General features: G+C 40.7%; 2 protein-coding genes across 5 annotated transcripts; one reads left to right on the top strand and one right to left on the bottom strand.

Moving 5' to 3' along the window:
* Positions 1-22: 22 nt before the first annotated feature.
* LOC108920573 (protein Shroom2-like) lies at positions 23-15,411 on the top strand. 3 transcript variants are annotated; one of them, XM_018729429.2, is made up of 11 exons: positions 23-83; positions 2,834-3,039; positions 3,753-3,901; positions 7,711-7,833; positions 8,086-10,438; positions 10,835-10,908; positions 11,575-12,144; positions 12,518-12,784; positions 13,622-13,748; positions 14,043-14,309; positions 14,727-15,411. In XM_018729429.2, exons 2-11 carry the CDS (start codon positions 2,902-2,904, stop codon positions 15,033-15,035), a joined length of 4,377 nt encoding a protein of 1,458 aa, XP_018584945.2. In that variant the 5' UTR covers positions 23-83; positions 2,834-2,901; the 3' UTR covers positions 15,036-15,411. The 3 variants fall into 3 exon arrangements, with proteins under 3 accessions (XP_018584945.2, XP_018584946.2, XP_018584943.2); XM_018729430.2 differs by lacking the exon at positions 23-83 and having other exon boundaries at positions 2,749-3,039; positions 8,089-10,438; XM_018729427.2 differs by lacking the exon at positions 23-83 and having other exon boundaries at positions 2,749-3,039.
* Positions 12,687-25,507, bottom strand: LOC108920575 (putative claudin-24). Of its 2 annotated transcripts, none has more exons than XM_018729433.2 (3): positions 23,520-25,507; positions 13,573-13,692; positions 12,687-12,761 (listed from the first exon to the last, which is right to left on the bottom strand). In XM_018729433.2, the coding sequence occupies exons 1-2, from the start codon at positions 24,173-24,175 to the stop codon at positions 13,677-13,679; spliced, it is 672 nt and encodes a 223-aa protein (XP_018584949.1). In that variant the 5' UTR covers positions 24,176-25,507; the 3' UTR covers positions 12,687-12,761; positions 13,573-13,676. The 2 variants fall into 2 exon arrangements, with proteins under 2 accessions (XP_018584949.1, XP_018584950.1); XM_018729434.2 differs by having other exon boundaries at positions 23,526-25,507.
* Between the last annotated feature and the right edge of the window lie 17 nt (positions 25,508-25,524).

Here is a 25,524-nt window from a genome sequence, read left to right as displayed (position 1 = left end):
GCGCGTGCTGATCACAGCGCAGAATTTTACACCGTCGTCATGATCCGAACGGCGCGATTGACACTCGGGGAACGCAGAGAACAGTTAAGACGGAAAACACAAAATACACTGAACACAAAAGAGCTCATCATGGTCGGAGCATTCCTATTTATACAAGTAAAGAGGTTTCCAGAGGTTTGGCACCATTGATTTCGACTTTTTTTATTTGGGAATACAAAATTATGTATCTTTTAAGGGTAAAAAAAACCGTTTCTGCCTTACTCACACTTATTTAGCTGGTCCTATCCTTCGAAGCCAGTTGCAGTGTTTACTGACCTACAAGTACCAATTTACACACCTTATTATATTGTATTTTTGGCTGGATCAATTTTGGAGTAACTACTTAAGTAGAGGCACTCCAGCAGAAAGGTGGGATTTGAACCTATAACCTCTTGAAAGACAGCACTGCTCGCCACCTGCTGGCAGGTTGTTGCATAAGAAAAACCATCGAGATGACTGTATTTGAAAGAGGGTATTCAGTTAAAAGCAAATTTATTCGTGTTAAAATGTGGGTTCTCAGACTTTTCTGGTTCACAACTCAGACTTTCCGTGTTCGACAGCAAGGAAATGCGGAACCGCGCAATGTCCCGATAGGAGGCGCTCTTGTTCTGTACGTTTTTCCTTCCGCAAAGGAATTGCTGTACTGTACTGTGGTACCGCAAGCTTTTCATTTCGTGGTTTTCAGAATTTGTTCGCTCCGTGTTGGTGTATTTAGCACCTCAGTTATTCTCCTGTCTCACTGGAAGGTGTTACTTGTTGTTACTTGGCGTCTGTGAGAAAGAGACTTATGTCACTCTCTCGTAAATCTGTTTTACATTTACATTTATTCATTTAGCTTTTCTGCAAAACGACCTATATCTCATAGAAAATATGTGCATTACTTTAGGAGAAAGAGACATAGTTGCAGACGTGTGATTCTTAAGTAAAGTTTGTTTCTTTTCACTATGCACCAATGTTCATCACACGAGTAGCTGCATAAAACTCTGACGATTCCTGATCGCCTTCTTACAATTAAGAAAACAAAACAATTTAATATAAACATGCCATTGTCGTGCCAAATTACTTATTTCTATTTACTACTAAATACAGTAATACTATAACGACCCGCGTACTGTGTTTACGCGGGAAGACTTGCTGAAAGTAAATAGTTGCATTGTGGGAAAAATGTGAAATGTGAGCGCGCAACCACTGGGGGAAATGATGGGGTGACATGTTTGCCAGTGTGTTGGGACGCAGGTGCTAACGAGGTTAGGAAAGCTGGCTTGAGGCACAGGTTGTGGAGAAAACAGGGCCCTTGGATGAGAGTATTATTTCCTTGTGTACTGGTGTTCTAATAAAATGTTGAAGATGAATGCTGTGTCCTTCTTCACCCTGTCCAAACCTTCTGGGTGTCACAATACTAACAGTAAGCCCTATGTCAAATTTAGAGTTAAACTCTAGATAAAATTGAGATATAAGATTCTTAGCCAAAACCAAATATTCATGTAAGATAGAAGGCATTCATTCATTCCTGAAAAACATTTGTCCTAATTCAGGGTTATGGTAAGACAGAACAAACTCAGAAACAAAATAACTGATTTGTCTTGAGGAATATCTGATATATGCCTAAGCATTTCTGGTGATGAAATAAATATGTTCTTTGTATTTGATCATTTGATCACTTGTGAAACATTAAATTGTTTGGCTGCTAAAGTGAGAACAACTGACGAAATGATCAAACTGTCAGAAGGCAGTAACATAGCAGGGAGTCCCAGGAGCAGAAGCAGGGCGCGCAGAAACACAGCTGCAGTGCAGTGTTAGTAGAAGGCCGATGTGGTCTGCAGTGCAGTGTTAGTAGAAGGCCGATGTGGTCTGGCAGCATGGTGGCACAGTAATCAGCACTGCTGTTTCTCAGTTCCTGGGTAGTTGGAGAGGGTGTGGGTTTGAGCCCTGCTCAATCTCTCTGGAGTTTGTATGTTCTCTCAGTGTCTGCGTGGGTTTCCATCGGGTGCTCGGGTTTCCTCCCACAGTCCAAGGGCATGCTGTTCAGGTGCATTGGTGGCTCTAAGTCATCCATAGTGTGAGTGACAGAGAGAGTGTGTGTTCCACTGATGTATGGATGAGTGACCCAATATAAGTAGTGTATCTAGCAGTGTAAATCACCTTGGTGAATAAGGTGTGTGGGCTGATAACACTACAGAGTTCATTGGAAGTCACTTTGGAGAAAAGTGTTTGCTAAATGAAGTAACGTAACAAAACAAATTTCAGCTAAACACTGGTGTCTCACTGAGTATTGCTTTATTGGTGCATTTGGGGGTTTTGGAAGTACCATGTTTCACTTAAAACTTTGCTGTGTAAATTCACAGCATATGAAAGCTATTTTAAACTCACAATGATGATAGGTGCTATGGAAACCTTTGCGACCTGATGCAGTTTGATTCAAGATCTGTTTCTGAGGCCAAGTTTTTTGGTGTCTCTGTTCCATTGACAAAGTTCAAAACAAAGTTCTGGCCAGAAAATGTATAGTTCTGCTGAAGAAATATTGTTATAACATATAAAAGACTGTTCCAGTTTCAACAGGAAATTTTTAATTTCTGAAATTAGAAGAAGAAAAGAAGGAGAAGGGTATTTATCTTGCAACCTGATACATAGGGGTTGTGTACAGCATATGCTGTATATCTGCACGGCATGTGGGTATGAAAACAGTGGCACTATATGTGTCCTGTCTACGTGGACTGTAACTGCATTTGTACAATAACGATTTTACACCGTTCGTTCTCTCACGGCTGTGTTTCCTCTTTGCAAAATCCCTAAGAATAAAACAAAGTGCTGTAGACACTTCTGGCACTGTGGATTGTAAGTGAGGGACCGCTTCAAGTGAAAATGTCAGCGGCTCTGGAGCGGAGGCCCAGTGAGCGTAAAGGATGGAGACTTGTGGATGTCCCTCTTGTGGGAGCGGCCCCCTGGGGATTCACACTGATGGGAGGTCGGGAGCACCAAGAACCCCTCGTCATAACCAAGGTAAATTTGTTTTGGTGAGAAAAACACATGCAAGCATACATACAGCAAGATGATCACTTAGGCTTGTTAATCAGTTTACTGGATACGAAGTACACCGTTACCTTCTGTGTTAACTGTATGTTGATTGCTGTTATGGAAATCATAAACAGAACTCTCCTAAATAATCACATGAATTTTATGAAAGATTCATACGTATTAGTTGTTAAATCCTTTAATACAATATGGTGCGAACCACAGACTAAAAGGGTCTGCTAAATTAATAAATGTGACACTTCACCTTTCCTCCATCATTTGCATTTATTTATTCAGCCGACACTTTTCGCCAAATAACTTGTAACATTCATCTACTTACAGTTTTATACAGCAATTTGAGGTACATACCTTGCTCAAGGGTAGTACAGCTGGAGGAGGGAATGGAACCCGTAACCTTTGGGTCCAAAGGAAGTAATACTAAGCACCACGCTAGCAGCTGTCCCTGGTCTGTGTAACTTATTGCTGGGGAGGAGTTAGAGCAGTGGTTGCTGGTTCAAGTCCTAGGAGGACCCTATTACAGCACCATATGAAATCAACATTTTCTCATTACTGTTTGAGAGTGGAAAGAAGCATGTTTATTATAGTATGGGATGCGAACTGTGTGTGTATGGCGTGTGCATGGCCACCTCCAGCGCCGCTGCAGTAACAGAGCTGTAGTCACACCTTGGTCTGTTTCACAGGTGGAAGAAGGCAGTGAGGCAGAAACCGCTCAGCTGCGGGTGGGGGATGAGCTTGTCAGCGTCAACGGGGTGGTCTTGAGCGGCTACCGGCAGGAGGCCATCTGTCTTGTCAAGAGCTCCTACAAGACCCTGTCCTTAGTGGTTAGGAGGTACACCAGCTAATCAATACTGCTGTTTTCTGTTGCTATTTACCCTATTCTGTCCCTCAGTCCACCTGCTGTAGAACTCCCACATGGTCCCCATCACAGGATTCAAAGGTGGAGGACAGTGAGAAGTTGAGGTGGGCTGTGTAGGATGTTCTTTTTTTTTGCTTGATCAAGAATAGGAAGAAACTTTTTCCTGCACTAGAAGGATGGTGCAAGTAAGTTGTTTTTATGTGGACACAACAACACAGCAGTCAGTTTTCTTTGTAAAATAGTATAGAGCTGTTTGTTTACTCAAAACATCAGCTAATTAACTTTATTTTAGAAATTAGTTATTAAAGTCATGAAGATTACAGTTAGTGCAGAATATTGCCTTCCCATCTCTTCATTGATTTTTTTTTTTTTTATCAGAATCCCTGTAAAAAGGAATCTTATTGAGAGAAAATTTGTACCGTTGAAGAATTTATATTAATTACAGTTTTGTAATTTTGATTCTGAGGGCAGCTGGTAGCATAGTGGTTAGCGCTACTGCCTTTGGACCCCATGATTGCAGGTTTGAGTTTTAGCTGTAGTACCCTTGAGCAAGGTACTTCACCCGAATTGGTCCAGTAAAAAAAAAAAATTACCTAGCTGTATGAATGGGTAAATAATTGTAAGTAGCTTAACATTGTAAGTTTTTTGGAGAAAAGCATCAGCTAAATGAATAAATATACTTTTCAGACTGCTGGTAGTGTAGTGGTTAGAGCTTCTTGCCCAAGGGTCACAGGTTTGATTCCCACCTCCAGCTACAGGACCCTTGAGCAAGGTACCCACAGTAAAATTACACATCTGTATAAATGAGTAAATAACTGTAAGTAGCTTACTATTGTAAGTTGCTTTGGAGAAAAGTGTCATGTACTGTAGATGTTTTAGTTTTGGGATTTGTGGCAATGTCATGTGCAGTCACAACCTGAGGAAAGGCCAGAGGCCCCCCCGCCCCTTTGTGGGTAGATGGAGATGAGGCGAGAAGAGGAAGTGTGTTTGTGTTTGCTGTGAAGGTGCAGGTCTGGTCTCACCTACAGGTACCCCTGCTAATACTCCAAGGTCATGCGGATGGGGGGCTGGGGTCAGTGAGGTCACTATGGCCCCTCCACCCACAATCACAGATCCTGAAAATTGTGATCTGAACTTTCATTACAGACGTTGGTATGATGAACAACTTAGGCTCATTGACAGCTGATTTCTTTATACACTTTTTACTCATTTCTATATGTGCATGCAAAGTGTTGGGACTGTGTACACTGTCAATATGACACTTTTTACCACTGTCAGATGAGCAGTAAATTATGACTTGCTTTCAAAAACAGTTGCAGCAGTTTTTATATTTTTGTCTTGCAGTAACTGCCGCGGTGTTACATTTTAAAACAATTTATCATTCTTTTTACTGCCGTATGGTGTGGTTGAATGTCACTTCGTATACGTATACAGTAGACTGTAACCCCGCGTAAGAAAATTGGTTATTAGTTAATAATGAATGAATAGCTGGATGTTTTTCAGTGGTTTATTTAATTCTGTTTTGACACAGAATAGCCTGTGGATGGTACTGTTTGCAAACTGGAGTCACTCAGAAATTGTGAACTTATCAAAAATACTATAATGGCTTACTGTCTGTCCAGTATTTAGGATTTTGGTTATGCTTTTTGAGTAATATGAGTTATGTACAGCAAATTATTTCATTAGAAAAAGAATAATAAAAGATTCCACAGAAAAGTAGCAGTTGGACAGATGTATTGGACTGACTTGTATTAATGACTTACATTTTCCTAGCACTGAAAACTTGATGTAAGCCATGTTGTAGAAGCAGAATTTTCAAATAAATATAATTTTCTTTAGTGCATATCTGCCCCAAAGGGGGCACGGTAGTGCAGCGGACTTGGCTGGGTCCTGCTCTCTGGCGGGTCTGGGGTTCAAGTCCCGCTTGAGGTGCCTTGCAAATGATTTGTATATTAATGTAGTCAAACTCGGAGGAATTGGTGTAACAAGCATTTTAGGAATTAAGTTATTACAGGTGCCTAGTGTCCCATCCTGTGTGTGTCCTCTCCCTCTCCAGCCTTGCGCCCTGTCTTGTCAGGTTAGGCTCCCGTTCACCGTGACCCCGCTTGGGACAAGCAGTTTCAGCCAGTATGTATGTGTGTGTATATCTGTCCCTGGGTACTTTAATGCTCACCATTCGTTTTTCTGTTTAAACAGCAGCAAGGGAAAGCGCCAAGGAGGGAGAAGTAGGTGGTGTGGTGGTTAAAGGCCTTAATGTGTGCACAAAACATTGCTATCTCAAGTCCAAAATGAGGAACTGATATTCTAGACCCCAGAGGACTGGTCTGAATTGCTTAAGTAAATGACATTTTGAAAGGAAAAATTAAACAGTTTGAAAATTCAATTCTGTTGTTTGTTTTAGAACAAGTCTGTGCCCCATTTTTCTTAACTGATTTCTCTTTTTATCTTCATGAAAAGAAATTTTTGGAATACTTCATGGTTTTACAATTTCAAATGATAACTGGGATATGAAAGGAACACCAGGAGGAACAAGGTCTTGCTTTGTTGTGCCATTAAATCACCACTATTACATCAATTTCCATAGTCATGTTACTGATACCAGTTGAACCAAGGTTGTGTGTAGATACAACATTCATTAAACTGCAGGTCATATACCGTCCTGTGTACCTTCTTCAATATACTAGGAGTGACTAATGTATTTAGGCAACAGCATTTTATTTTGTTTTGGCTATACTGCGCCACCTCATCTGTGAAATTTGTTTTGTTCAGGCTTGAATTTGTGACCAACTGTCCTTGTATACTTTTTTTTAAATCAAGTTACAGACACACAAATATGCCCATACCTTAAAGGGTTACATGCTTTGCCAAGCTTGTTTCATACAAAAAGCAGATTATTATGACAATTCTCATTAAATTACAATGGAGTGCAAGCAAAATGAAAGCATATTGGTAAAAAGAGCTGAGAGAATTATACGTGAAGGATATTGCTGTAAAGTGGTGGGTTTAGTTATTATTATAATACGTACAATTCTCAGCAAGGAAACAAAGGCACTTATTTGAAACCATTAATTAAATAAATTGCAGTCCTAATTTATAATACTGTCATTTCTGTCATAATACAATGAAGCATTGCATTATGCCAGTTTAAAGCTTCGTTTTAATATGGTAAATGAAGTTATGGGAAAAGCACATAAAGTATAGTGCTCCTAACCTACAAAAACTCAGAGCAAACCCAAAATTTTATTAGATTAAATTAGATCTTGCAATAGAGTTGTCTTTGTATTATTGTTTGTAGTCATGGACACTGTTGATTCACTAATACCAGTTGCATGCACGAAGCCATATTCTGTCATTTGTTTCAAAGCATTTTATACCATTGAAGTTCTGTTCTGGGATTGTTGCCTTTCTTTTGCAAACTCCAAGAATGTTTTTTTTTCAATAACATTTAATGAACACATTATAATTCTAATAAATATAAAAATAATTATAATTATCATTAAGTTGCCTTACAATCTAATAATGGATATACAGTATTTTGGTGTCTATGTCATTGATAATTCATATTTTCAGTTATTTAAGATGAAATCCAGATTGTTTGAAGAAAGGTCATTAATGTGCTAAATATTCACTGTGAACTGAAAAATACCTTGGCCTTGCAACCTGAAAATCAGATCTGGTTGTATTTTCCCTTAGTGCATTTCTAGTCATTTAAATTATAGACTTCCATTCCCATGCTGTACAGATAACTTGTCTTGAACCTTGTGTACATTTTTGTTTTCCAGGAGAATTGTAAGTGTGAGCAGGCATCACTCCTGTCACCCCACCAAGGTCACAGATAATCAGGCAGAATCTGCAAGGACCCAAACAATGCCCATACCAGTCAGGGAAATGAGATATGATTCCAGGTCAGCTCAATAGCAACACAGTTTATGTGTCATAAAGAACTGTTCAGAGTTTTTCTAATGTTGCTATTGTGCAGAGCCAGAGCAGAGATGTTTCTGTAAGACACATTTTGTGGGATTGTCTCATATTTTCTAACATAATGAAATTAGCCACGATTTTATAATCCACTAATATACTGGAGTACTGAGTATAAAGTAACTAACAGTCAGTTACTGTTTGAAGATGAGTAAAACTATTGCTTGTGTGATTTATAGCAGCTCTGATTGGAAGCGCCCCGGTTGCTGGGATCCAAACATCGTGCAGCAAGTGTCCAGCTCCCTGAGCAGCATGGACTATATAGAGCAATCCTCCCATGGATACTGCTCTAAAGGCCTTAGGAATTCCACAGATAACACAGATTCTCTGGTGGGCAGCTTGTATGGCTCTGCCTACAGCTCTTTCTCCACCTGTTCCACTGCAATGAATCAGTCTTTGACTTCAGAGAACATGACCTACAAACCAAGCCAGTGGGACTCGAATAGTGGAGTCAGCAATGTAAGGCTTCCTCACAGGTCCAACACCAGCCAGCACGTGCACGAATGGCCAGGGTTCCAGCAGTTATCCATCAACACTAGAAGTCCAGAAAGCTCCAAGACTCAGGATCCAACAGAATACAACAACTCCAGTTCTGAGAGACCTCCCTTGGGTCCAGTATGGCACATCCCCATTAAAAAATCCAAAGCCCCATCTCCACCACAAGCCTCAAGTGACAGTTTTGCACTGACCAGGGCTCACGAGAAGGGATGGACACTTGACGTGCCTGGAAGCGATGGGCTTGACTTTCATGTCAGTCAGAAGTCTCAAGACCAAGGTCTGGAGAAGGGACTCTCACAGAACAATGATATAACCCATATAGGCCATATTAACAATAGGAGAGGAGCTGGAGTTAAGCCCTCTTCTACCCCACCATTTAAGAGTGATACAATGTCTCCTTATACTTCACCTGATAGCCATAACAATGACCACCTGATCCGGAACAACCATCATTCCTTAAACAGCACTGATCTGCAGCAAGGCAAACCTGTCTGTAACCCTGTGCTGCATGATCAGCACAAAGTGGGTAATGAAATCACCCATTTTCCACAAACCAGTTATACATCAGTGTCAAAACCACATAATTGGAGCAGCAGTTACAGCAATGTAGAGGAGTTTCCTGCTGACAACATCACTCCACTCTTCAAGTATGCCCATGTGACGTCAAGTGCAGCTGTGTCCAGTACCAGCATCAGTGAAAACTTAGACCACAGTAAGCACAGCCAGAACTGCTTCATGACAGCCCAGCAATCTGTACATTCCTTAGCAGTGCCCCAGGCATCAGTGAAGGTGGGGGACATAGAAAGAGGAACAGGCCACAAGATGGGTGACCACAGTTCTGTGGATTTCCAAAACGTGAATAAAAAGAATTTTCTTCTGTCTCAGGAACAACAACTGTACCTTGAAAGTGATGAGTATGAACATAACAGTGGGCAGGTTCGCAATCAGTCACCACATTTAGGTGTTATAGTAGAAACTCCTCCAGAGAAGCCCAAGACAGAGAACAGGAAGAGCAGTGGCAAGAGTGGAGAAATACAGGAGACTGTGGATCCTCAAGGTCGTAAAGAGATGCAGGCAACACAAAACTCACATTCAACAGGGAGTGAATGGTTTGTCAACAGTCTGAACAGTGAAGTGCAAACAAGGAGAACACAGGTGCAGAAAAATAAAATTATAGCGACTGTAACAGACTCTAGGACCAAAGAGGATGAGACTGTCTGTAAAGATGAAGGCAGCTGCACCCCTTTGTCATCCCCTGAGGGCTCCATTTCCTACAAGAACCACCTTAAGGCTGCTCAAGCCCGAGTTCTTAGAGCTACATCTTTCAGCAGGAAAGACTTAGACCCCATGTTACCTGACCATCTTGGGGGTGATGTGTCAGATGGGGACATTGTTCCATATCTCATGCACCAAGACAAAACATCCATGCATGCATGCTCAAAAGTTTTGCAGGATGAACCCAGTCCTGCAAATGTTCAGGTGCCTCGGCTGGGCGGTCGTAAGCGCTTTCCAGTTGAGCAGAAAATGCATTCTTTTTCAGCACCAGACAGAATCAATGAGGTGGGAGTAGAAGACGAGATCTTTCATCCTGAAGCTGATCGATCATCTGTAAATGAACACAGAGAATTAGAGACAACTGACAAACCAGCTCTTCCCAGGTCAATGATGAGGTCTGCCAAGCAGAGTTCCCCTGTGGATCACCCTGAGGTCAAATCTGGCAGGAAACTTCACCCAGGAAAGATGGAGGAGGGCTATGGCAAGACCAAAGCCCCCTTTAGAGGACACCCACTAGGCAAAAGCCATAGCAGTTTCAGTTCTTTCGACAGAGTTGGCTTACAGGGTTCAAAGTGGCAGAGAGCTCCAGCAGGGCACCAGAACACCCGGAATATTAAGAAGAACCCTCTGGAACTCGTTACTCCTGGGACATCTTTGTCTACTGACAAAGTCCAGGATAAACATGTGGATAAATTGAATAAACCCTCATACACCTATAAAAACCATGATACTTCAACATCTGAAGATTTCTACGAAAAGGTCAGAGCTAAGTGGTGTAATACTTTAATTGTATTGGATGATGACAGTTAAATTTTATTTTTTCTTATAATTTTTATTAATGTTTTTTCTCATTGCATTTGAATGATAAATGTTAGTGCTAAGTGGTGTAATTTTATTACCTCTTAAATTATTATTAAAACTTACTTGCTCCAGTGATCATGGAATAATATTGTAAACATAGAAAACAGTTTTTTTTACATGAATTAAACAAGCTGTATACAGCACACAAAGGCATACTCCCTCATATGCAAATATTGAGTCAGTTTGGCAGTAGCAGTTTACAGTGCTGGAAAAAAGATGAAATTGTTCTCCTACGAGTGGAAGCATTCAGATTATGTGTTAATGGCTGGCGTGGGTATTTTCCTTTCCATCTAGAACCATCCAGTCCGAGAAAGGGGATTTACAGACAGTTCTCTGCCAGAACCTGCTAGACAGGAAAAAGCAGCAAGGTGAGAATTTGAAGCATAAAACTCCATGTTTATGTACTTGAGAGTAAGACCATTTTGCACCATAAGGGTGTTTTAGTAAAGGTACTTAAGGAATCACTGACACTCAGACCCCCAGAGGTTTATTTTTCTCCTTTACCTTTCGGTTGGTAGTTTTTTCTTTTCTTTTCATCTGTTGCCTTACTTATAGCTTTAATACCTACTATAATTATTGTAGTAATTTAATGTATAGCTAACCTTTTATTTGTTATATCTCCTGATCCTTTGTTCAGCGTTCTGTCAGTGTTTGAGAAGAGTGTTCTGTAAAAATCAACTAAATTGAACTTAAAGCATGCATGAAAGTGAATACACAAATGTTCTACGCAGTTATGCATATGAAACTTGTTCACATCCAATGAATTTAATCTGAGGTTTTGATGACAGTTAGGACATGAGTAGCAGTTAAATGAAATGACATCTGAACAAACAATGTGACAATTGTTGAGAATAAATGGCTGAGGTATCCATGTTGGACTAAGTTAGTTTATCTGATGAGACTTTACCTCTACGTGGTGATATTCCCCGGTTTAAATGCAAAAGAGTAATGCAGCCTTACTGTCACCAGATCCTTGAAAAGCACTTTATCAGCTCTTTGGGGACTCTACATCTTTTCTGGTTCCTTTTTTTTAGGCTCTATGACCGAAGACACAGTGATAGTACTTCACCAGATGTCTTAGAGCCACCTACAGAGAACACTCCTATGGATGACCCAGAGAAGAGGACTTTGTTCAAACATCCCTACCGCCATCCAAGTGAGAAACCCCACTTAAAGGACCCAGAACAACCAAGTGGATGGTCCCCCAGCAAAGTGTTCCATGAACACTCTGCTCACAAGAAGAAAGGACCCCTGGAACAGAAGCAGTGCCAGTCTAATCTGGATGGACTGAAGGCCACAGCACCACTGAAAGACCCCCAGGAGTCCTCACATGGTTCACGAAATGACCAGGCATCTAAGCACAACTCACCATGTGCAGAGCTGCCTCTAGACCTTGTCGTTCCTTGGGGATCACTTGCTCCCTGTGAGAACCCTCATCAGGGCATAGGGCCAGAAGATGAGCTGGGAGCGCTGGAGAGAGCCCGCGTTTCCTCTTCTTCATTCGTGGAGTGTAGACTCAAACTTCAGCTGCACACTCGCTCTCAGCAGTTTTCTTCTCACGAGATCAAGGTCCAAGTATCTGTCACCATACAGGATGAATGCAGGTAATGCATCTCAATAAGTTAGAAGGGGAATGTTTGTTTAAATTCCATTAAACTTGGTTTTGTCTGCAGTGTTTTTAAAAAAAGAAGCTTTTGTATTGGACACTGTAATGTGAAATGGACAAAATGTCCATTTTACTCTATACCAAAATCTGAAAATATATTCATTTCAGACCTTTCTCTGTCAGAAGTTATATACATCAGAACATGCTTAGGTATTTAACTCTCATACTTTTTACTGGACCAGTTTGCTTCAGTGGAGATTTTTTGGTCTTATGTTGTTTTAGCTGTGCTAAAGCACCATGTTCCTTCTTCAGTGGTGTTCGGCAGAAATTTCTAATAATATACTAATGTATGTCTGCATATGTGGACCCAGAATGGACAGCATGTTGGAGAATGCCACTGTAGAAGAGGCTGCCATCATGGCTTTTCCTGCCAAGGACATGGAGGAAGAGCAACACCACCACAAGCTGCCCAGTGAAGTATCCTCCAGCCACCAGCCGCTTGCCCCCAACATGGGGCAGAGGGGTTTGGAGCATAGGGCTGCTGAAAGTGGGGTCCCAGGGGTGAGTCTGCAAAAGAGGCCGCACCACTTCCAGAGGGGGTCGTCACAACCAGGACTGAGTAGGACAACAGAGGAGCGGTGAGCAGTGCACAAACTCACAATTTAATTTTTGAATAAATGTTTCTTACAAGAAAGGGGGTGCAGTGGCGCAGTGGGTTGGGCCACAGTCCTGCTTTCCGGTGGGTCTGGGGTTCGAGTCCCGCTTGGGGTGCCTTGCGATGGACTGGCGTCCCGTCCTGGGTATGTCCCCTCCCCCTCCAGCCTTACGCCCTGTGTCACCGGGTAGGTTCCGGTTCCCCGTGACCCCGTATGGGACAAGCGGTTCTGAAAGTGTGTGTGTGTGTGTGTGTGTGTGTGTGTGTGTGTGTGTGTGTGTGTGTGTGTGTGTGTGTGTGTGTGTTTCTTACAAGTTTTTTAATGCATCATTTCAAGATATTTAAACAGCAATTCTCAGCCTAAAACCCCAAGGAATTGTCAACATACTGAGATTCTGAATGAATCATTTTTTTTGGCCCTACATAATACTCATCTATGTTATTATGCAGACTGCATTTAACTAGAATCATGGTATATTCATTTATATCATGACTGTATCACATGCTGCCACACATCACACCAGAATGTTACAGAACCCTCACAAGCTAAGAATACAGCTGCAATTCCCTAATGCAGTTATAAAACAGTAACTTCAGATTTTTTTCAGCTCAAAATTTTATTTTGCTAAGACAACACTGACGATGGAGTATTTCTGAAAAGTGACATGTAGGAACAGTTAATAATAATCTTGTTTGCCTATACAATATTGATGAATTGATTGAAAATGTTGTGGTTAGATGAATTACACTTAAGTTCTTTCTACGTTGTACCTATTCCCTGTTCATCATCTCTTCTGACCAGTGTCTCTCATTGTCTCAGGTGGGAGAAGGACATCAGAACAGATGCAGCCTCCAAGGTGACAGACTCCATGTTCTCAAGTTCCACGGCATCTGCAGAAGAGTCAGAAGAGTTCCAGATGGGGACAAAAGGGATGCAGGACTCAGAGGTGTCTAGATGTCTTGATGTGAAAGCATCAATTCCCTTCCTTGAAATTCTTCCGCTGATGTAGGAAAACAGGCAAACAACATGGTGCTCTACTTTGTTGTCGTTGACTAATTTCTCTCCTAATCAGGGTTTATTGTTGATTGATTAATTCCATTCAGCTGTGCATTCTTACTGACATCAACAGGCTGCATGCTGAAACATAGGTTGTGTTTGGTCATCTTCTAACAGCCGTTTTAGAAAATAAATCAGTGAAGAAACTGATCTTTCTTGATGGATGGCCCTTTGTTTTGTACAGCTGATTGGCAGCCTGACCAGGAAGCTGCAGGTACTGCGAGAGGCCCAGGACAGTGTGCAGGAGGACATACGAGCCAACAATGTACTTGGGGAGGAGGTGGAGCAAGCCCTCCGGAAGCTTGGCAAGCCCAGCGAGCTGGACAAGTTTCGTATGTTTGTTGGTGATGTGGACAAGGTGGTCAGCCTGCTGATGTCACTAACCAGCCGCCTGGACAGGGTGGAGAAAGCCCTGAGCAACCTTGGGGAGCAAGTATCTCCCAAGGAGAAGGTAGGGCTTATGAGCTAGAAATGATAATGAGGTTAGTCATTGTGGTTTATAAAGGTGACACAGGCTGTGGTTTAAATTTGTTGTTTTTTTAATGTTTGTTTTGAAAACATTAACTCCAAAAATTCCTTCTACAGACAAAAATAACACTGATGGAATTTCAGAATTTCTGAATAACAAGAAACCAGCAACCTTTAAACTCCAGATAAATTTGTAATTTTTATATGTAGTAGATGTTTCTTAATTAGGTTAGGCATTTTTTAACCTTAATTACACCACAGATCCACGTTCACACATGTGCCCTATTGGCTACTGGCTGTACTTGCTCAATAGTTGTTCCACTAGCTAGCTCCCTCTTGCCTCTTGTTAGTTGTTGATCCATCAGCTGGCTCACTAAGAAGTGTCCTTGCTTTGGCATAGCACTCCCTGCTGGAGAAACGAAAGCAGCTGATTCGGCAGCACCAAGATGCCAGAGAGCTGAAGAAGAATCTGGATCACCGAGAACATCTGGTGTACAACATCCTGGCCAATTACCTTAGTGAGGACCGATTAGCCAACTACGTGCACTTTGTCAAGATGAAGTCTGCACTCATCATTGAACAGCGTAAGCTGGAGGACAAGATCAGACTGCGGGAGGAGCAGCTCAGGGTTCTGATGGACCGCCTTCCACTAGAGAGCAGATACACTTCTGACGAAGATCTCCTTTTCCGTCCAGACCTCCTAATTTAGGTAGTATAACAGGTTTGCAGCATGCAACAGAAAGGAGGTGTTCTGTCGAGATCAGAGTAATAGAGAACTCGTATCTGAGTCCTGAAGGGTTTTTATCATTTCTGAATTGGCAATAAGAAGGAATTCTGGGAGAAATGCAATTTAATGGCCTTACAAATTCTAAAAAACTGCAGGGGGCAAATAGCAACAATTTTTCTTCATATTTATTTTAGATGTAAAACTTTAGAAAAATTCTCTTAAATTACAGAATGCTGTTTTGCCATTTTATTGAGGTATAATTCTACAGTTTAAAATATACTACTACATACACTGAAAGATCATCATATGGGATGCACTTCAGATAACTGCTTAATATGCAAATTAGTTGACTACTTGAGCTGGCACATCACAGGTTCTCAGTTTTGAGCTTCACATTCTCATTTTTAAGGCAATTTATTTACATTACAATTAGTATACCCTTGTTGAGCTATTCACTAAAGTTGTGTACTTGTTCTTATAACCTTAAGTTTATATGTTGAGTAACTGTAACTGAGAAATAAAGATACATTTTTCATCATGAAAAATGCAAAAAAAGTTAATTGATGGTGACAGGAATGCATATTTTCCATTCTTAAGTTTTGAGTTAAATAAATTATTTGAATAATTCAATGTGTTTCAGTGATTTAAATTAGACTAAAAAAGGGTGAATGTACCATTATTTTCCATTTGATCCTTTGTCCCCTGAAAAGTTCTAATTGTTGCTGCAACGTGGATGGAAAACTGAAGTGTGCTAGTACACTAAAAGGTAAAATTTGCCCTTTCCCAGGCATTTGAAAGATCAAGGAGAGGCGTTTGTGAAGTTGTGAAGATTGCTCGTAGATTTGTATTAACAATGTGCATACATCTGTGCATATGTCTGTGTAACAAATTTGATATTCTCAATTCTAATGCTTATACATCAAAATTAATTACAAACTCAAATTAAAAGAAATTATTGAAAAACATTTTTATCCTAGCCAAGCCTTCATTCTTCATAGTTTTTCATCTGTTGAAATCCAGGTAAACAGGGCTTTTTATTTTAAGATGAATTCCATCTTCTCCATAACATTTTGGCAAATAGAATTACAATTATTCATTTAGCTCATACTTTTTTCCTCAGTGACTTAAAATGTTAAGCTACCCACAAAAGTATGTACCATTGTTTATACAGCTGGAATTTTTACGGAGGAAATTTAGGGTATATATCTTACTCAAGAGTTCTTCATCAAGAGGTGGAATTCCAACCTGCTACCTCCATATCCACAGGCAGCAAGCTATGGGTGCACTTCCAAGGACTGCATTACCATGGCAGATAGTTTTTGTCTAGGAGAATATTACTGTCATTTTACTGTGCAATGTATACACACACACACACACACACACTGGCTGAAACCACTTATCCCAAGCGGGGTTATAGCGAGCCGGAGCCTAACCTGGCTACACAGGGTGCAGGGCTGGATGGGGAGGGGACATACCCAGGGCGGAACACCAGGCCATTGCAAGGCACCCCAAGCAGGACTCAAACCCTAGACCCACCGGAGAGCAGAACCCGGCTCAACCTACTGTGCCATCGCAACCCCCCCCTTGGAAAAAAATACACACACACACACACACACACACACACACACACACACTCTTTCAGAACCTCTTGTCCCATACGGGGTCACGGGGAACCGGAGCCCACCCGGCAACACAGGGCGTAGGGCCGAAGGGAGAGGGGACACACCCAGGACGGGACGCCAGTCCGTCGCAAGGCACCCCAAGCGGGACTCGAACCCCAGACCCACTAGAGAGCAGGACCTAGTCCAACCCACTGCGCCATTGCGCCCCCCCTGGAAAAAAATAATTAGGCAAATTTCATTGTGATTTTTAAAAAACTGAAAGAATGTGTGATTACACAAAGTCATATATAAATCATTCAAAATTACTACACAGAAATTGTAACATCTTCAGAAAGCATTATGAAATTTTATGTTTTGATGATAAATACATTTCACCAGTGCATTAAACATAATTTAAAGCTTTTAAATATACTTTCCATCTATTTTCTCTCTATGTGCTGTTTTCCTCTCTCTCTGGCAGGTAACACTAGTGTTTGTTTTACCAGGTCTCCAGGAGACAGGGAGCATTGACTGAGAGTGTTGACTACAGACTTTACCCTTCATGGAAACAAGATGTGAAACCGATACCCTCTTAGGAAAAACAGGACTCATCCTTCATCATATTGCAATCACACCACGCCTCCCTTAACCACCACTTTATTTATTAGAACGTCTGGTCAGAAAAAGGCTTTTTCGCTTGGACAGTCGAGAGGATAATTACAGAAATATGCTTTACTTGGTTCACACATCTCATCTGCAGTTTATGGGATTCTGTGTTGGAAGTGTAGGGTGGATTCTATCTGCAGTGACCACTGGATTGATCCAGTGGAGGGTGTGGTATGTGGCTGACACCTCCGTCATCACCTCAGGGGTGGCTTGGGTTGGAATTTGGAAGGTCTGCTTCTACAGTCGCCTGCTGGTGACCTCGGGCAACGAGTGGATATTCTGCCAGTCTATGAAGACCTGGGAACTGTTTGTACCACCAGAGATCTGTGCTGCTCAGGTGCTCATGCTGGCAGCTGTGATAGCAGGTGTCTGTGGGAGTTCTAGTGCAGTGTACGGCTTGAGGAACATCTACTTTGGCATGGAGGAGCAGAAGCCCATCCGAACGGCATTCAATCTAGCTGGTGCTCTGTACCTTTCGTCAGGGGTGTGTTCCCTTGTGCCACTGGCTTGGAACATCTGGTCAGTGGCATGCAACGACGCTATAGCCTTCCCACCCAGTTTCCACATGCCCTCCACCCCAGTGAAGCAGGAGGTGGGGGAAGGCATTGGTGTTGGGATCATCTCCTCTGCACTGATGCTAGCAAGTGGTGTTGTATTCCTCTCGTACAGGTTTCCTGTCTACCCATCACAGGGTGAGCACCCTCTTGGGCCACATAAAGGTGAAGCATGTGCTCCCAGTAATGGCTCATCCTTCACGGGAAGGTATGTATCAAACAATATTTGTAACAGTGAAGCTGGCCATCAGGTCTGTGGGAACCCGACATTCCAGTGTCATGAAAGTCTACAAGATGTATGAACTTTCAGGGATTTTAACCCTTGGACCTGAATAATATAATATGAAAGTTATCATTTTCTTATATAAGTACATGTATTGCATTTAAAACTGCCGTACCTAAAACAACTTCTTTCAACCAAAAACAGATGGCTTCACAGATTTGTTTAGAATGAATCCTATCAAATATGCCAATGTACAGTTATTGACATAACATCTCATTATTGCTGATGTACTCTATTTCTAGGGATGTACATTTTTAAGGCCTTACATCTTATAGCCCCTTGAAAATGTGTTTTTTCATGTAATATAGCAATGAGCATGGTTTTTCAAATGCTATGTTTTTATTGAAAATGAGATTATACTGTTCATAAACTGTCTCTAAGATTGCTTTGTTCCAGTGCATTGATTCTAATTGGTTTTGCACTATACATATACAGAGCTCCTGTGGGTTCAAATCATGTGATGTTTGTAGCACTCATTGCCTTGCAACTGATCTCCAAAGACTGCAGGCAGGTTATGTTAAATGTGGCTATATTTTCTATACATTTTTCCTTTTCTGCCATCACTCTATCCTATAACAATGAAGGCTATTATTATTATTATTATTATTATTATTATTATTATTACCTCATAGTTTCCCATATTTACTGCCCTAACTTTTCCTTTTTTGCTATAATGTTTTGATGTGATATATGTAAATGATTCTTTTTAAGTTTATTGAAGTTTGATGTCCAGGGGTAATTACTGTATGCTGGCCCATTAACGTTTTAATGAATATGTTTCCTGAGGATTCTTGCTCAGTCAGAATATTTAAGATGTACTGCACTGTGTTCTATGATTATTTTAATAACTGAGTGTGGATTCCCTCCAATTGGATGACATCCCATCTGGGGTGTGCCCTGCTTATCCTGGGGTCCTATGCTTCTGCAATAGGCTTCAAATCACTATACAAAATATTACAAATAAGGACTTGACATATTCAGATAGGCTTTTCTTGTGTTTGTTTTATTATGGTGATCACTAAATATTTAATTATAAAGGCTGATATCAGTTTTCTCTGAGGGCTGAATTTGCAATGCACAATCTATTAAATGAAACTAGAGTAAAGCAGTATGAATGCCAGGAATAGCGAATGAAGATAATTTCCTAAGATCCGCCCATTGTTGTTGGCCATCCTGATATCCAACAGCCAAGAGAAGCAAAGAATTTTCCCCTGCAGGGAGTACTATGGGTAACTAGTTTGTTATCTAACAGCGCCCTGTCTAGAGTACCGTGGGAGGATACTTACACTTATCAGCAGATATATACTGATCAGGACCCTGACCAGTGATTTTCACGGGGGCCTTTCCATCTCTTATCTGGCCTGGAAGTTTATTTATGCCAGTTTATTGTTTTTTTCTTATTTCATAAACAGACAGAGGGTTCTTTTTTGAATTGTACCCGCTTAAGTGTGTTTTCCAAGACCCTATACTAATTTGTAAGGTACTGTATTTTATATTGCCCAAACAGAGAAATATTTAAGAATGACTGCTTTTCAGTTTCCTGTGTATGTTACCATGCCCTGCATACTAAGCAACATCTGCAATTTAGTGTGTGTGCTGTAAAGAGAGTGTGTGTTCCACTGATGTATGGATGAGTGACCTATTGTAAGTAGTGTACCTAGCAGTGTAAGTCACCTTGGTGAATAAGGTGTGTGGACTGATAACACTACATGGAGTTCACTGGAAGTTGCTTTGGAGAAAAGTGTCTGCTAAATAAATAAATGTAAATTAAAAGTACTGCTACTTTGAAATAAATACATCACAGTGTTATATGAATTATGCTATTAATTTAATTTGTTTTGTGGTCTCATCTTTTTCTTTAACTTATCGTACATTTCGTAATTCCGGCACCTTTTACAGCTTGACTTGCATTTAGACATTATGTTAGGTTCTGAGACACTATATTGTTTCCCATGACATTTCACACATGTATTTAGTATGACAGCTAGTAAAATGACACAGGTGGGGAATAATGAATTACATTCATTCTACGACTTCAATAAATTCCTGGAAAAATTGTGCTTTTCAGATTAATCTTTTATCCATTTATTAAGGTACGTGTACATGTCTTTCACTTAAGTATTGTTTTTGAATACCCTATCTACCGCTGTTGCACAAAGACTGGGGGAGGCATATAGGAAGAAAGTGTGAACAGTCCACTTTGTTAGTCCATGCTTGGGATGACAAAGAGTATATTAGCCTAGACCTTTCAGGTCTCCAGAAAGCTCATAATCATTAATCAGTATATTAGGCAAGAGGAGGGTGTGGTGGCGCAGCGGGTTTTGCCGGGTCCCACTTTCTGGAGGGTCTGGGGTTCAAGTCCTGCTTGGGGTGCCTTGTGATGGACTGGCATCGCCGTCCTGGGTGTGTCCCTTGCGCCCTGTGTTGTCAGGTTAGGCTCTGGTTCACCGCGACCCCGCTTGGGGCGAGTGGTTTCAGCCAGTGTGCAGGTGTGTATATATTAGGCAAAGAAGAATGGTCACACTTAAGGTCTTCTCAGTATAGGGCAGAAACACCTGTAGCTGTTGAGTGATGAAGAAATACATACGTAAATTACTAACATTTCACTTCCCAGGACTCTACACAGTATTCTGTGGCAGTTCTTAAAAAACAGTGATGAGAACGCAGTCACCTTACACCTACAATTAGAAAACACACACATTTTCGGAACCGCTTGTCCCATACGGGGTCGCGGGGAACCGGAGCCTAACCCGGCAACACAGGGCGTAAGGCCGGAGGGGGAGGGGACACACCCAGGACGGGACGCCAGTCCGTCGCAAGGCACCCCAAGCGGGACTCGACCCCCAGACCCACTGGAGAGCAGGACCTGGTCCAACCCACTGCGCCACCGCGCCCCCCCAATTAGAAAACAAATACTTGTATTTCTCAGAATAAAGTCAAAAGACAAAAAAAATGTGCTTCTTCACATTGATTTATTGTACAATTTATTGCTCAAAATATATTAAGGCATATACTGTGATATTTAGTGTAGTATAATAATGTATATTCATTTACATTTATTCATTTAGCAGGCAGCACATGATGCAATGAAGACAGTAAATGTTTTAAACATTTATACATAGTCATGTTATGTATGGTTAATATTTAATTTCATGCTGAAACATTTTGTCAGAGAAGAAGTTCTGATTTGAGAAGACAGGTTGGCAGTGCAATAATCTCTGGCATGTAACAGGCTCTTTTATATTCTGATAAAACACAGAACAACCACATTTGTCTTCTAGGTCCCTGGCGCTGCCCAATGCATTTCTGTATCTTTTTGTTCATAATACAATACACACTATCACTTCGCATAGAATTATATTATTAATTAAAATTGCACTTCAGCTGTCAATTGCATTTATTTTATAATTCATTAGTTGGACAATCTTGCTTCTTCCGACTTGTTAGTAACAATTGCATTGCTTAGAAGCAGCAGTAAAACAGTATATATCTGCATTTGCTTGTGGATTTAATATTAAAAGTCAATACGGTTAATATTTCACAAGACAGAATGGACCTATATAAAGATATTGCTAACATTTTCAATGTGCAGGGTCATTTGTCATTTTATTTTGATTTTGACCTCATTTTAATTTTGAAACTATTGTAAGAAAAAAATAAAACTAACAGGTCACATTAATTTGTAAAATATTCTGGGCTCTGATTATGACATTCAAAATCTTTGCTGTGGTAAATATGCACAGTATACTGGGCTGTCTTTAAAATGTGTCATATCACTTGTGACATTTCGATAAAGTTTGCAGGGGATAATGGAACCATTTCCATGACCTTATCTGCTATTTGCCTATCTATAGCAACTTGTTTTAGAGGAAACAACTTAGTTTGCTTGTCGAGCTGCAGAACTTACATAGAACGCAGTGCTTGGCTGTGCAGATAGCTCGCTTCCCACTGCAGGCGGCATAAAGCAGGAGGCACAATGTGCTGTCCGGCCAGGAAGCTGCCAGTCTCTAGGGTGTGGCAGCATTGATATGCTGTGCTGAATGATTCCCGTTGTAATTTTCCCACTTTCATCAGGGAAAGAATTCAGGTGACAGTTTTTTCCTCTGATTTTCCCCTGTTACATTCTATTCAGTAGTACATATGTATGTTACATAGTGTGTGGCAAAGCAATTGATGAACGATCTAATCTTTAAAAAAAAAATTAAGAAAAAAGCAGTTCTGAAGAAAACGGGGTAGCATTTCTATTGTTCCCTTCCAGCGCCATTCAACACAGCTTGCATTAATGTACCATCTAGAGGCCCAGCACTTCTGTCCACTGTGACTCCACTAACCCACAGTTACATGCTTTTACCATATAAACTGTACATGTACATTATATTTTGTTTCTCTATCAGTCTAAACTAAGGAAATGGACTTCCTTCTTACATTCCTTTCTTTTACAGATACCATCTTAAAACTAAATGGAATCACAAATACATATATTGTATGTACACATTCTCTATGATAATGCAGATAATTTGTTTTTAGGTAAAAACAGGAAATATTTAGGCTAAGCTGTGCTTCTGCAAATGTTTTGATTTGATAAAGGCAAGTAGTTTATTACTGTTATTGTGCTGTTGATTCTATTACTAAATAATCAAAATTATATGTGACTAACTGAGCAATATTAACATTGGTTTAGACACACTAAAGTGGGATTTATGCCACCAAATGATATATGCCTGATATTTTTGTTTTCGGAAATCAAATCTGCAAAGACAAGAACAAACTGTATATATCAGAACCAGGCTGTACAAATTCTAGTAAACAGAAATCCTTAATGAAAACTCTAATGAATGCTACAAAATGTTAAAGCATTCCAATTCATAGCTTGTGAATTATAGCTAAATAGCGAGTAGTAACTATTACAATAATCATAGCCTAAATTAAACAAATAACTGATTGTGCTATTCTGTCCATAATGTTTAATATTCTGTGGGTAATACAGAAAGTAGGTACAATACTTAAAAATTCCAAAAAAACTAATGTGAAAGTAATAGAACTGCAAGAGTTAAAACAGTATTCAGAGAAGACTACAGAAAATACAGTATTGATACAGTCTTAATAAAATCATAGTTTTAAACAGAATAAAAGCATCCCATGTAATACAAACAAAACAAAATGGTTTACTTTTGTGAAAAAGAATATTTGAAGATAATCAAAATTCGTCCTGAGCCATCCAGGTAAAGTGGTAATTAGAATATGGAAAGACATTCTCCATCCAACCTCAAGAAAGTTGTTAAAATGACTTTGCAGCTTCAAATTCCTCCAGAAAATAATTCTGATGCTCAAATTCAATGCAGACAGAGCAGGGACTACTCACACATACTCTGATGTACTTTTGGAGGAGTAGGCAATGGCTTTCACGCACTGTCTCCGATGGGGCGCAGGATCCGACTCTCTCTTTGAACAGAAGCAGGAGCTCACCAGCAGCACCCCAGACACCAGGTGGAGGAAGCCAGCAACCCAGCCGCAGAAGAGCGCATCACCAAACTCTGGTCTCGACAGCATTTCTGACATAGACTCGTCAAAGAAGTGCTCAACTGTTTTATGGGCAACGTAAGACACCGGTATCAGTACCTCCACTCCAGTTACAAGGCAAAAGATGCCCCCAAGTATCTTCATGATTCTTTTGGCCCGCTGACCCTCAGGCCCCTTGCAGCAATTAATCAGGTAGAGTCCTGGGATGGGCAGCAACACAGCCAGAACACCGGTGGTCAGACCCAGGCACATGAAGATCTGTGCCAGTTTTATGTCTTGCGGCAAGCCCAGCAGGGTGTCATATGCTCTGCACTCCATATCGCCGTTGTCGTGCATCACACAGGACTCCCATAAGCCCTGCTCATAGCTCTCAGTAGGCAGCAGCTCTGTAGAATGGGAAATCCAAGTGGGCAAGATGGTGGTGGCGAAGGAGCAGAGCCAGGCTACAATGGAGGAAAACATCCCCAGCAACTCCAGAGCACACATGCATGCATGCATGATTATTGCTGACCTTACACTATTTCACCTTCCTATGTTCTATGCTCAATGTAGGTTTTTTTCTTACAAGCTACTTTTCACTGGGAATCTTTTAAAACCCTGGTCAGTTAGATCTGATCACCTCACCAAAATGATGGCTCCTTCACAGTCACTTTGAATTAAATATCCCATGTGCTGTCCTTCTGATGTTTTACCTTCTCCTTTGGTGCTGCTGCCGAGGTACCAAAGCGTAGAGGAGAACAGGCAGAGAGAGATAAAGAAAGACTTCTTGATTCCAGCCAGACTCTAAGCAGTTAGTCATGCAGGATGCCACTGAAAGTAAACAGGATGCAGGGGTGGCCTTAGACCAGCTGAATTTATTTTATGCAATGGGGCCCTGTGCACTCATGGGGCCCTTCATTAGGGTTGCAATTTCCAGATCTGAAAAGTAAGGAACAACCTACAAAAGAAGCTGGAGTGAGGAGGGGACAGAGATACTGCTTTGTTTTCAGTACAATACAATAATACAGTATACATTCCTTATATCTAATCTGAAATTATCTGAAGTCCAGGAGGTCAAACCAAAATGGTCGAAACTGACACCCACAATTGCTATGGCTGGTCCAGAGAAGGTACATTTTAAAAATAATGACTTGATCATGTCAACATTTTCCACCATTTTCCACCATCCCCAATTTACTAATTTCTAGACATAAACATTCACTTTTTTCATGCAATATTAATACTTGTTACTATAATTTACATTTGTTAAATTAAAATGTACCCTTTACTCATGTGAAACTTCTAAGCAATGTTGTAAACATGTTGACTGACAGACTTTGCCAGGCTGCACTGAAAGTTTGGTAGGCTACATTGCTGCAGTGAGCCTGTAAAAACCCAGACCTACTTGAATTGTTTCTTAGAGTTACTGTGACGGAAAAAAAACACTTAGCGAGGTGAAGCTGTATTTGTTGGGCTTTATTTAGCTAACTATGCAAATGGACAACTCAACAACGATTATCCATTATATTTAGGGTATTGTGTCAATTCAGAGCCTTGATTAAGGTGCCACAGGAGTGGGATTGAAACCAGGGACCTTCAGGGCAAACACAATAACCAAACTCCTGTCCCGTTAAAATAAGTGCACAGTCATGCATAATGTAGACATGACACAAATTTATTACCAGCTGCAGTTCTCATATTTATCTTTGCACTGTGGTAAAGTAACATATAATTAAAAATAATACTATACTGTACCATCAGCCCCTAGAACTATTTTTAGTAACAAAGGTCTAGAAAAATACTCTTTATTGACCGCATACACGTCTCTTCCATAGCAGTCTTGACACACAAAAAAAAAAAAAAAAAAA

This window comes from Scleropages formosus, chromosome 14, assembly GCF_900964775.1.
Source record: "Scleropages formosus chromosome 14, fSclFor1.1, whole genome shotgun sequence".
Lineage (NCBI taxonomy): Eukaryota > Metazoa > Chordata > Actinopteri > Osteoglossiformes > Osteoglossidae > Scleropages > Scleropages formosus.
This window is presented reverse-complemented; position numbering and strand designations above follow the sequence as displayed.